The 13,264-nt window shown below is 38.1% G+C and overlaps 2 protein-coding genes and 1 non-coding gene across 3 annotated transcripts in view; 2 read left to right on the forward strand and 1 right to left on the reverse strand.

The window, feature by feature from the left end:
- Window positions 1-5,261, forward strand: part of wdfy2 (WD repeat and FYVE domain containing 2) — a 13,771-nt gene extending 8,510 nt beyond the window's left edge. The window contains exons 11-12 of the mRNA XM_054615098.1: window positions 10-118; window positions 2,877-5,261. Coding sequence (XP_054471073.1) covers window positions 10-118; window positions 2,877-2,906 — 139 coding nt within the window. The 3' untranslated portion in view covers window positions 2,907-5,261. The remainder of the gene's footprint in view (window positions 1-9; window positions 119-2,876) is intronic.
- Window positions 5,262-6,121: 860 nt separating this feature from the next.
- dhrs12 (dehydrogenase/reductase (SDR family) member 12) lies at window positions 6,122-12,517 on the reverse strand. Its single transcript, XM_054615233.1, has 10 exons — window positions 12,396-12,517; window positions 11,491-11,624; window positions 10,653-10,735; window positions 9,747-9,839; window positions 9,589-9,670; window positions 8,782-8,843; window positions 8,591-8,695; window positions 8,417-8,507; window positions 7,740-7,877; window positions 6,122-7,427 (listed from the first exon to the last, which is right to left on the reverse strand). The coding sequence occupies exons 1-10, from the start codon at window positions 12,449-12,451 to the stop codon at window positions 7,315-7,317; spliced, it is 957 nt and encodes a 318-aa protein (XP_054471208.1). The 5' UTR covers window positions 12,452-12,517; the 3' UTR covers window positions 6,122-7,314.
- A 545-nt stretch (window positions 12,518-13,062) lies between these two features.
- trnal-caa (transfer RNA leucine (anticodon CAA)) lies at window positions 13,063-13,169 on the forward strand. Its single transcript has 2 exons — window positions 13,063-13,100; window positions 13,124-13,169. It is a non-coding gene; the product is annotated as a tRNA-Leu (tRNA).
- Window positions 13,170-13,264: the final 95 nt, after the last annotated feature.

Consider the following 13,264-nt stretch of genomic DNA (forward strand, 5'->3'; position numbering starts at 1 on the left):
GTCTCGTAGTCGAGCGCCGACCGTCACCTTCCACGACAGCAAACACAGCGTTGTTTTCATGCACTACGAGCCCACCACCGGGAACCTGCTGACCTCTGGAACCGACAAGGTCGTCAAGGTCAGGATCAAACCGAGTCTGTAGTTTTATAAGAGGAGACGCTCCTCTAAACTTTATTTCAGGATTAAATCCAGATTACGCTGCTGGAGGCCTCGGTATGTTAACCTACAGATCAGCTGGAGGACTTCCTGCCTTAATATCAACTTAATATTAAATATGTTGACAAACAGCCATTTAAAGGCTGAAAATGATGAGTAAAAATGTATTTAATGCTAAATTCAATGACTCACAATATTAAATCCTATAACCAACTCATGGTCATACCTACCAAACATATATTCACTTTCTGAATTGTAACCCTTTTAAATGTTTACATAATGGTACTGTTGTTATACAAAAGAAAATAGTAAAAAAAAAAATATTTAATATATATATATATAATATTTTTCCCTAAAACTGCCATAAAAATATTTATATGACTTTCCACTTTGCCTGAGTTAAATCTTTTCACTATCTTCTGTCCTGATCATAACGATGAAATATTCATTAATTATCAGTCATTTAACCTTTTTAATGAGTTTGTTTGGATGATGACACTTTTGCTTTTAATAACTCACTCTCGCCAAAATGAAAATGATTTACAGCCAAAATGATAAAAATGTAAAAGCCCAAAAGTTTCCAGAGCAATGCACAGTTCAATTCAATACAGTTTTATTCATAAAGCACAATATCAAAATATCACAAATTTGCAGAATACATAACCCTCTTTTAACATGAAACATGATTACTAGGACTAATAACAGCAGCAGTGGATATAATAGAACGATGATGATAATAAGGATAAGATACTTTAATAATCCTAAAGGGAATTCGGGAAGATTCCAACAGAAGAATAGCAAAAAACTGTGTGTAAAATGTGACCATGAGGGTTAGTTTGGGGTACTTTTGAAAAAATACTTAAGTCCATTCGCCAAAATAATATCATCAATAGAGAGAAGTTGATATATTTGTTATGTTTGTGGTGTTTGAGATGTGACCATGTGATCACACAGCTTCTGTGCGTGTCGCTGGTTGTCATGGTGACGGAGACCTGGGTGAACTCATTAAGAGAGGGGAGAGCAGACACTGATTTTGAACAAAACTAGCTGTCAAACTCCTACCTACAATCCTAAAACCATAATTCCAATGGAAAACATATTGTTATCTTCTGAAAGCTAAGACTCTGACGAACGCAGAGATGTACTTTTTATGTTTGTTGTTTTAAAAAATGTGAGCTTCAGAGCAGGTTAGAAAACTGTAACTATGTGCTTTCTTTGAGAAATTGTCGTCAGAATTAACATGGAGTCTAATGGAGCAGTTGGTTGGAGTTCATGTTGCTTTCAGGCACATGGAGTCAAATGTGTAAGACTGTGGGATTCCATAGTGTTATGGCTGCGACTAGGACAAGTTTATCTACAATTTGAACCAACAAATATGCCTGAAGAGTGAAAATTGTGGGAATTCTGGCAATTTTTAAATATTCTTTCACCAGATTTTGAAGCTCCCCTCACTCTAGCGATGACATCACGTGCTCTAGGTCTGAACATTCCATCCAATACACACCCATTGGAAAGTCTGAAAAAGGCTTACATTTTCCTGAAACTTAAACTCTGATGTCATGAAATCTGTGCTAGCTATCAAAATGCCCATTTGGCCCAATATAGTCCAGAGTTTTGTTCACGTTTTAAACCTCGAATCATTTTTCTACGTTAAAGTATGACGAGTCAGTCTGGGCCCAAAGTTGAGTGTTTTTAAGCTCTCTCCACGCCCAAAACGCATTCATCTCTATGGGGAAATTTCTCTCCGTTTTTCCCGGTTCCCATGGAAACCGCTGGGCGAATCTCTGAGAAGAGACATAGCACTCGATTCCCGACCAGGCCGCACGTTTTGATGTATTTCTGACGCATGTGCTTGCAACGCTGTGATGGGAGTTACGCGGCAAACTTTTGTACGGAAGAAGGAGAATAAGAAGAAGTTTAAGCCCGCAGGATTATATACTATGTGCTGTTGCTACACAGCCACACAGAACAAGAGATTAAAATATAAACACATAGGAACAATACAACAATTCTGAAGTGTAAAATAAATCATTCTGACACCAGTACAACATAAAACACAACAGCAAATAATTAAATTAAAATAGGAAAAATAAAATACAACAACAAAGGATAATATAAGAGTAAAAATATAAAGTGTGTAAGAAGTGATAATAACACCAGTGCAAGCTGTAAAAAATGTAAACAAAGCGGTAATCATAATAGAAATGTGACTATAATAATAATAATAATACATTAGTGTCAGATCTCACAAAATCAGTAATCTCTTTTAAATCTCTTCTTAAAACACATTTTTATCTTATATTATTGTATGAAAATAACATAACATAAGTGATTCTCACTTGTTATTTCATTTTATTTCTTAGTTTAGTTTTATCCTATGGATTGTTTCTATTGTTTCATCTCTTGTATGTTTGATCTTCATCAGGGTGGAAGTCTCACCTTCATCTGTCTAAACTTTCTGTTGTTTAATTGTCTTGCTTTTGCTGCCCCGTCTGCCGAAGCACTTTGTACACTCTGTCTTTAAAGGTGCTATATAAATAAAGTTATTATTATTATTATTATTATTATTATTATTATTATTATTATTATTATTATTATCCAAAAACAAACCATATTTTAAAATCTCAGCAGACGCAGATCTTTTAATTTTTAATCTCTGAATGAACAGAAAAGTGTTTTCAGAAGCTTCACCTGTGACAATGTCTCCTGTCCGTCCACAGCTGTGGGACATGACTCCCGTGGTGTCCTGAGCTCCTTCACCAAAGACTGAGACGGTTTCAGGGCGACGGTGTCACCGGGGGCGAGGGAGAGGGAGAGGAGCACATCCATCGATATCGACCTCATCTGGATCATATTAAACATCTGCTCACTGTGAGGACGATGAAGCAGGACAGACATCTGAGGACTCGAGGCCACAGACGGATGTTTCACTGACTGACTGACGGTGCTGTTGGGTGGAGCTCTGTGAGACGGGACGAGGAATTTGACTTTACGAGGAAATTACTCATTATTTACTTCATTTTCATGCATTCCTGCCGACTCTACAAAACAACTCGCTTGGTTTATTTAGATCATGTTTAAAGATGTAAAATGCTTTAAAAATAAACAGCAGTTAAAAGCAGGTGTCACCTCTAGAAGCTGTGGCAGGTCTCTCCTGTAGGTGGTGCTGATGAGCTTATTAACTGTCCATCTGCAGCTCTTTGAAGTGACAGTAGAGATGTTTAGAGGTGAGGTAGTATGAGGTTCTTCATACTCAGTGTTTTACTACAGTAGATGGAACCATCAATGTTCTGCTGTGGACGTATTTTAGACTCCTAAAATAATCAGTATCAGTTTAAGTGAACACTGTATTTAGAATATTTTCACCTCTTTACCTTTATGACGGAGAACTGAAGCTGTTATTTGCTACAAACACACCAGACTCCATTCACAAAAACAGTGATTTCACCTCTCAGGACACAGAAGGTTCTGCTCTACTGCTGCCTCCATCTGGAAGTTAGTTTGTGTTGTTGTGTGACTTTGGTGTTTTAAAGGGTTCCTTCAGATTCACCAAAGTCTCCCAATAACACAAACACACTACCAGATGGAGGCAGCAGGAGAGCAGAACCTCCTGTGTCCTGAGAGGTTAAATCACTGTTTTTGTGAATGTAGTCTGGTGTCTTTGAAGAGAGCTAAACTACGTCTACAGCAGTACTTTGCTTTGCTCCATCTACTGTAGTAAACCACTGACCTCATACTACCTCACCTCTAAACATCACTACTGTCCCTTTAATGTTATAATCTCCTGGTTTCAGATGCTTCACTACACCTTCGCTTTGTGTTCAAACAGGGAAACACGTCAGAAAACTGGTACCAGTAACATTTCAGTCCTTTAAACAGTTACCATGACAGCATCCACCTCAAATTGACCACTGGAGGAGAGGACTGAGGGAAGCAGTTTAATCAGCTCTTCTCCTGTTCATCTTCAAATATCTTTAAATACATGTACATTTCTAAAGAGGAACTAAACATCAGAGTTCATGAGAAGTTTTCCTCCTCTTAGCTTACAGAAAACTAAAGTGACGAGTCACGAAGATGTGAGGAGAGTTCTGCATCATGATGCTGTCAGATCACACGGAGTTTGTATTAACCAATCAGACTGCATGCTGGTCCTCGTGTGTTCTCTACTGTTTTAGGAGATTATTTATTGTTACACACACACACACACACACACACACACACACACACACACACACACACACACACACACACACACACACACACACACACACACACACACACACACACACACACACACACACTCACACTCACACCAGGACTGAGAGGAAACTAATGAACATGTGATTTTGTTCTCATTGTTACTGTTTTATTGTTTTTTATGTCATTGCACTGGAATCAAGAAAAATACGACACAAATCGCTGCTGTGAAGAGAAAATATGATTTATTTTTATTTTGTGCTTTAACGATCAAATGGTAACTAAGTTGTTCAAGCCCACAGCTGAATATTAACTGAATGTTTCCCAAAGATGTTTCGTATTTAGATTAAAAACAGTTACTATCCAACATTACATAAAAACATACATAAAGGTCAGTTTATAGCAGCTGTTTACTTTGAGATACTTTATCACAATCATCTTAAACATAAACATACTATTTCTTTATTTACATATCATGTTTGTTTGTTTTGTAGATTAGTTTCAAATGCATGGTGTACAGTTATTAATTCAAGGATGTGTTTTTTTCTAACCTTTCCAAGAAAATCAACAGCAGATCAAAAACAGGATGAAAAGGAAGACAAAAAATATAAGAAGGGCGAGTAAGAAATATTAAACAGAATCAAAGAGTCGTCATCGTTTCACATGTTTGATTTTGGTTCCTGTTTGTCTTCAGAAGCTGCTGTTGGTTTCCAAATGAAAAAAAAAAAAAAAAAAAAAGCTTGTTTTTCAAAATAAAATCCTGTGATCATGTAAAATCAATTTAACGATATCAGTCTGATGAACTCCTGTGAGGTCAGTGATCAGTTTTCTGTTCAGACAGAAACCTGACATTTGTTTGTTTGTTTGTTTGTAACGTGACGTAAATAAAAGAGCAGGTTCTCCTCCTCGACCAATCAGGAGTCTGTTGTCTCCTTCATCAGAATCACCTTTACTGGCTTTAATTTGTGAACACGTAACAGGAATATCAATAGAAATATAAACATAAAGAAAAGACAGGACTGTTGTGTAGAGTAGTGAAAAAAGGGTTATATAAATATGAAATAAATATGTCTATAAGAAGCAGCAATGACCGGTAATAAAATATTAAATGGTTGATGTTCAGCATGTTCATGTAAAGATGAATATTTAATGTTTAAACAGTGTGAATGACTTAAATTGACAGTGACAGATTATAAATACATACAGCGGGTAAAATAAGTATTGAACACGTCACCATTTTTCTCAGTAAATATATTTCTAAAGGTGCTATTGACATGAAATGTTCACCAGATGTCGGTAACAACCCAAGTAATCCATACGTACAAAGAAAACCAAACAAATAAGTTCAGAAATTAAGTTATGGGGCAGGATTGCTTTCTAATTACTGATAGATTTCAGCTGGTGTCTTGGCTTTCATGCCTTTTTTCACCTCCCTTTCTTCATGTGTTCAATACTTTTTCCCTGTGTCATTCCACTTTATTACACATAACTTAATTTCTGAACTTATTTGTTTGGTTTTCTTTGTATGTATGGATTACTTGGGTTGTTACCGACATCTGGTGAACATTTCATGTCAATAGCACCTTTAGAAATATATTTACTGAGAACAATGGTGACGTGTTCAATACTTATTTTACCCGCTGTATTACATTTAAATGATAATCAATAACTGCAGCAGGGGATGTGATCAGTAAAACAACAGGACTGTTAAATAAAAGGACAAAGTCAAATTAAATCTGAGCGACGACTTTCAACAGAAAAACTTTGTTCTTTATTGGCATCAAAGAGCTTTAGTTCCAAAAGTTAACAAAATGCAAAATAATTCATATTCTGTGACACAGTAGATAAAGAACAATCAGCAGCTGATGAATAGTTGAGCAGATATATCAAGAACTTCATCTTTGGTCAGAAAAAAACTGAATCTTTGTGACAAAAAAATTGTTGATTTTAAAGAGAAAATAATCAGAAAATCTGTTTGATCTTTTGATTTAATTCATTTAATTGATTAATTTTCTGTCTCTGGATTTTAACTGATCAACTATTGGCTTTTTTCAGAGACCAACTTATACAATATAAAAAATCTGCAAAACATGAAGTTACATTTTCCATTAAAAGTGCGTTTGATTTGGTCGTTTAACACGAAAACACTAATTATTGTTTCTCCTTCAGAGCGACGAAGGTTTTAGTGGAAACAGTCTTTACAGAGAAACGTATAGAACGGACTGATCCACCACTCAGATTAATCAATATCATTTACAGATATTAATAAACAAATTAGCGTTTTGTGTTAGTTATATTAAAGCAGGTCCGATCTATAAATGTATCTCTGTAGGTTTGATAAACGCAGCGTTAAAGGAACACTTCACCCAAATGATCAGTAACTCACATTGTGGTTTTGAATTCTAAAAGAAAACTTCAAAAGAACTCTTCCGTCATGAATCTTCTCTAAAACTTTACTATTTAAAAGCCTTCAGACTCGTCTACCTGCACAACATGAGACTGTTAAAGTGTTTTAGATGAAGGCTGCATGTGTTTGTGAAGTAGAAAAGCATCAGACTGGATAAATGAGACTTCATTTAAATCGATGTGAAAGTTTGAATGTTTTCATAAAGTTTTGCCCAAATTTACTTTAACTCCTCAGACTTTACTGTTTCTTTTATTCTTCGTGGAGACATGAGAGAAAAACAAGGTTTTCTTCAAGAATTCAAGGTCACATGAGGAAAATAAGTACAGTCAAACAATCATTTTGTTAATTAAATATTAAGTATTTTATATTTAAAGAATAAATAAAGAAGCTTGTTTGTTTGTTGATCGAACTGTTTGATAAAAAACTTCACTCTACTTTGAGAAGTCAAAAACAAGTAGAAAAGCATCCTGTACAGTAAAACAACACGATGATGTAAACTTTAGTAATTATTGGTGAGTGCTTGGTTTTATTTAAAAGGTGCATGAAGAGACGTTTCAGGGTTTGAACTTGAGGGCGAACTCCTCCAGAGCAGCCTGGAGCTTCTCCTCCTCCTGTGGTGAAGACCTGGAGGAGGCCAGAGGAAGGTGAGTCGACACGGCTTTACGATCTGGAAACACACGAGACCACAGATCATGATATTCAGAGAGGTGATCACAGGAAACAGGGTCAATTTAAAGGTGAAAAGAGAAGGATAGCTAGGTAGCCAACTAGCTAGCTGTCCTCTCTGGAGCACATAGAGAGAATCTTATATTTTCTTCAGCCATCATAAAAAACAAGTCAACAGCGTTAGCTAACTTGTTCAGAGACTTATTCTGCCACGGCTAACGCTCCGCCCTCTAAACATATGTCACCATGTTAACGATAGCAAAAAAAAAGGGTTGACAGGTTTCTAGAGGGACTGAAGTGATTTGTTTCTGACCCTGGAAGAACAGTCCGCTGGGCTGCTTGGTGGCGGCTGCAGACGCGGCGAGCCACACGGCGGTGTCGGCGCCCATGGCCTCCGTCCTCAGCTTGGCCTGCATCTTAGCGTGGAACGAAGGCATCGACGTCTGGACGGCTGCAGAGACAGAAACACGACTGTTACATAAAGATGCAATGATTTTATGTCACTAATCTATTGTTATTATTATCTTTTATTATTGATACATTCAGCACTTTAACATTTCAACCAGTCAAACAGAAAACCTTCACAGTGACGTCTGTTAATCATCCAGTGAAATACGTACAACAAATAGTAATAAAATAATAAATAGAATACAAATAAATAATGTAATATCTCAATCTAAAATAGATTAAATAATGCAATTTACAAAAAAAAAAAAGATAATTGAGGAGGGTAAAAGTCAATTAATCAAATTAGCTCTTTTATATTTACAATATGATTGTCTCACAGGGTCCAACTCTACTGGAACAGCAAATATAAAATGAAACGGCACATAAGTCAAAACTATGGCATACCTAACACACTGATAATATAATACAACATAACATAATATTAAATAATATACATCATATAATACAAAATATATATAATATAATATGATAAAATATTATATATAAAATAAAATAATGTCAGATAAAATGAAATAAAATAACCTGGAGTGTCTGCCCAGCCGGGGTGCATGGAGGAGAAGTGGATCTCTTTGTGCTGAGCAGCCCACCGCCCTGTCAGGATCACCTGCTGCCTCTGTCAACACGACAACACAACAACACGTCAGCAAACACTGATGACGCTCCACCCCCACCCCCACCCCCGTGAGTCTCCCTCACTTTGTTCTGGGCGTAGGCCGCGGTGCCGTCAAACGTCCCTTTCTCAAACTGGAGGTCGTCCATGTTCAGCTTCTGTGTGAGCATTCCGCCCGACGACACGGTGATCTGAGAGGAGACAAACGCTGAAGGTTCAGTCATACCGTCAGTGAAACACAGGATTCACAGAAGAAGAAGCGTCTGATTCTACCCACCACTCTCGGGTCTTCAGCCTTCTTGAGGGCCGGTATCAGCGCCGTGGTGAGGATGTAAGTACCTGAAATAAAGGAGAGCAGAGAAGGAGGTTCATCTGCTGAGGAACCTTTAACCTGTTCTGGTCCTGACCCTCTACTTTGTCAGAGGAAATATTAAAGTGGCCCTATTATGCTTTTCCACTTTTTCCTTCTCCTTTAGTGTGTTATATATATTTTATTACATGTAAAAGGTCTGTAGAGTGTAAAACCTGAAGTCCACGCCTAAAAAGGAGTTACCCCCCCCCCTCAAAAGCTCCTGAAACGGCTCCGTTGAATCCTCTCCTTCAGTTCTGTAACATTATGAGGTCACAATGTAACTTTATGAGGTCACAATGTAACTTTATGAGGTCATAATGTTACAGAAGTGATGTAAAACTCCTTGCTGGCTAGTTTGGCCCTCAAACAACAAAAGAGTGAGACGGAGCTGAAGCTCTGGAGGAAGAGTTTTTTGAAATGTGAAACGTTGACCAATCACAACAGAGCGGGCTAGCTGACCAATCAGAGCAGACTTTGCTTTCTGGAGGGAGGAGCTACAACGGAGCGTTTCAGAGAGAGGGTGAGAAGAGGTGCTGCAGGACAGCCAGGATGAGAAAAACAAGGAGGATTATGGGCATTAACACATGTAAACATGTTGGAACTGGAGATAAAAATATGCACCCGGAGAATATCATAATAGGGCCTGTTTAACATTTCTCAAAGTAGGAAAACAAAATCCCTGTTTTTTGAATCAGTACCTGAAGTACTATGTTAGTATTTGAGAGTACTCACCGAGTGTATTTGTGGCGAAGTTCTTCTCCAGCCCTTCCTCAGTGAGCTCTCTTTGGTTCACCATACAGCCGGCGTTGTTGATCTGGAGATCCATAATAAAAGAGAATGATGAACCACGACAGGAGGAACCGACGCTTACAGGATCTCCACAAACCTACCAGGACATGAACGCTGCTGCTCTGGGAGAAGCTCTGGGCGAACTCCCACACTTGTCTGGCGTTGGACATGTCCAAAATGTGGACGTGGATGTCCTGGGAGGAAACAGGAAAAAAACATGAACACCAAATAAATGAACAACTCTGCTGCAAAGAGAAGATTCTGACGGAATTCCACATCATTGTACTGCTGCCTCCTTTTTGACTTAGTTCTCCTTCTCCTGCATTGTATTCCAGCTCTTAGATTCTTTAGATGATGCAATTCAACTTCCAACTCTGCTGGCTTTAAGATTCAACTACCAGGTTTTGGAGTGGTGCAGTTAAAAGCTTCTGGGCATAAACCATTTTCAGAAATAATTTCATTATTTAAAATAAAAAAACACAAGAAAGATGAATGTTTCTCTGCAGAAAGATGACAAATAATCTCTGCAGGACAAATCATGTGAAGACAACTTTTATAAATCGACTTCCAAAAGCAGTGCTGCGTTCAAATACACCCTTTTTCTTTTTACTTTCAGTACTACAGCTGTTACTTCAAAGTACATACTGTAAGGGAAATAGTGCTTCCTTTATAACAAGGCACTTTGAACTTTGACCCTATAATAAAGTCATATATAAGCTGTGCAAAGGATTGTGGGTCAGAATAAGAACGGCATGCTGGCTTCGTACTGAAGAATGTGACCAGATGTAGTAGTACATCCTGGTACTTTTGACAAACTGCATTAGATATACTACCAGAGGAGTTGAGGAGTCGAGGAAATTAGGCATTTAACAAAATGAGACGAAATGATACTGTACTTTAAATTGAGGTGGCAAAAAATTGTGAAATGAGAAAGCCCCAGTGTGTCCTAGTTAAATACAAAGTACATGTAACAGCATGAACGGAGGAAGTGCAGCTGATCTTCTCACCTGATTTTGACTCCGTTCAACTATTTCTTCTTTGGCGGCTTCTGCTCGGCTCTTGTTTCTACAAACCATGTGAACGGTTCCTCCTACACACACACACACACACATTAAAGATGGAACATAAAAACAAAGATTTATTCATTAAATATTAAATTGTATTATTGAACCTGTTCTGACAAAAACAAGTAAAAAAATATTATTTTAAATGACCTCTCATCTCGTGAGGATAGAGCCGGGAAGTCGTTCACATTGGTGAGTAACAAATAAATACCATCAGTTGTACGTAATATTTGTTGACGTTGTCATGGTGACGTGACGTGTTGCAGCAAAGTGCTGTTCCATTCATTTCTGCCCATCTTTCGGCGCAGGCTGAAAACTCACCTCTTCAAGAAGTACTACCCTGAGCCTTCCTCGTAGCACTTATTGTATTCATATTAGTTTGTTGCACTTATTGTATTCATATTAGTTTGTTGCACTTATTGTTTTCGTAGTAATTTGTTTCTGCACTATACTTTTGCTCTGGTGTATGCTTTTAGATGCTTGTTTAAGAAAGGAGATGCACTTATGACCCCAGACTGGACCTCAGACTGGACCTCAGACCTCAGACTGGACCTCAGACTGGACCTCAGACCTCAGACTGGACCTCAGACTGGACCTCAGACCTCAGACTGGACCTCAGACCTCAGGCTGGACCTCAGACTGGACCTCAGACTGGACCTCAGACTGGACCTCAGACTGGACCTCAGACCTCAGACTGGACCTCAGACCTGGACCTCAGACTGGACCTCAGACCGGACCTCAGACCTCAGACTGGACCTCAGACTGGACCTCAGACCCTCACCTCTGTTGGCGAGTTCCTGCGCCGTGGCTTTGCCGATGCCGCTGTTGGCTCCTGTGATCATGAAGGACCTCCCGCTCAGGTTCACCTCCAGGTCTGAGGGAGCAAAATGCTTTGCTGCTGCTTCGTAGCCGCTCCTGTTCAGAAGACGACACCCGTTACAATGCACACACACACACACACACACACACTCACTCACACACACACACACACACACACACTCACTCACACACACTCACACAATTAGTCAATTCAACAATTATTCATCCACAGAAACAAATTGTGAGTTTCTACTTGAATCATCATTAATCAATGTCAAACACTGACCTCCTCCACCTTCTTAAAAGCGGCATTGTTCTGCTTTTTCAGGTTTATATGGGGAAATTATAATTAAAATAATGATTATTATAATAATTAGCTATATATAAGAATAAATAAAACATTTAATGTAATCAATTTGGATTATTGTTATTATTATTGGACTATTTCAGAGGTGAACTGTACTTTACCTGAGTATTTCGACTTTAAACTTATACTCCATTACATTTATTTACACATATACATTTACAAATATAAATAAATGATGATTAGATTAACAGCAGTCTATTGAGTCATTAAATAAGCTCCACCACATAATGCATCAATAATTATAATAGAATAATATAATGTTTATTATTCTGCATAATGAGTACTTCACCAGCCCTGTGCAGGGTTGTGTAAGCAGTGCTGGAGAACCAGAGAGAACCAGAGAACCAGAGAACCAGAGAACCAGAGAACCAGAGAGAACCAGAGAACCAGAGAACCAGAGAGAACCAGAGAACCAGAGAGAACCAGAGAACCAGAGAGAACCAGAGAACCAGAGAGAACCAGAGAACCAGAGAACCAGAGGCCCTTCATAAAACACGTACTTTGTGTACTCCTGCAGGCCTTTCACGAACCAAACGGCGTTCCTGTAAATCGACATGTTTCACACAAACAACCGTCTTCGTGCAGAAGCAGCAGCGTGCAGCTTTCATAAGAGTGACGAGGCGGTGACGTCACAACGAGGCATCACGTGATCTGTGGAGCTCCGCCCCCTAGCGGACGCCTGCGTGTACTACCGGCAAATTATTTATTATTCTTTTTATAATAATCAATCACAAACAAAACGAATCATCCAGTCATAGAAATAAAGGATGCACTCAAATTATTGTTTATTGGAGGATAATATAGTTGTCATGTTTGATTTGTATTTTATGTGATTATATATTTATATATAATCCAGATAATTAATTAGTTAAAATAGTTTTTTTTCTGTCTGTAAATATTATATTTCAGTTATTGTGTTTTTCTACTGTTTTTATTGCTTATTTATAATACTTGTTTTTTTATTTTTATCTTGTCTTTCTTTACTATGTCTCTTGTGTGCACTTTCCTCTCTGCTGCTGTAATCCTGCACATTTCTAATAAAGGATTATCTTATTTTATCTTGTTTTATCTTATAATTGCAATCCGAAAAGGAAGAAACAGTGAACGTTTCACCTGAAGACTGTGTGAGTCACTTCTTATGCGTGTGTGTCGGCCGGTCGTTCAGTTGTCAGGATGGCCGAGTGGTCTAAGGCGCCAGACTCAAGGTAGCTCCTTCCTCACATGGGACTTCTGGTCTCCGCATGGAGGCGTGGGTTCAAATCCCACTTCTGACAAGATTTTTTTTTTTTTTTTTTTTTTTTCCATTTGTACCATTAACGTTTAAAATCTCTTTTCTTATGTTTTTAATATTTACGTCTCATAACATTGA

The sequence above is a fragment of the Anoplopoma fimbria genome, chromosome 16 (assembly GCF_027596085.1).
Source record: "Anoplopoma fimbria isolate UVic2021 breed Golden Eagle Sablefish chromosome 16, Afim_UVic_2022, whole genome shotgun sequence".
NCBI classification, from domain to species: domain Eukaryota; kingdom Metazoa; phylum Chordata; class Actinopteri; order Perciformes; family Anoplopomatidae; genus Anoplopoma; species Anoplopoma fimbria.

Coding starts and splice junctions, on each gene's coding strand:
- dhrs12 (XM_054615233.1), bottom strand. CDS start 12,451: ATGTCGATTTACAGGAACGCCGTTTGGTTCGTGAAAGGCCTGCAGGAG. Junction 10,736..11,490: donor GCAGGAACTCGCCAACAGAG/GTGAGGGTCTGA, acceptor GTGTGTGTGTAG/GAGGAACCGTTCACATGGTT. Junction 7,428..7,739: donor CAGCGGACTGTTCTTCCAGG/GTCAGAAACAAA, acceptor GTGTGTTTCCAG/ATCGTAAAGCCGTGTCGACT.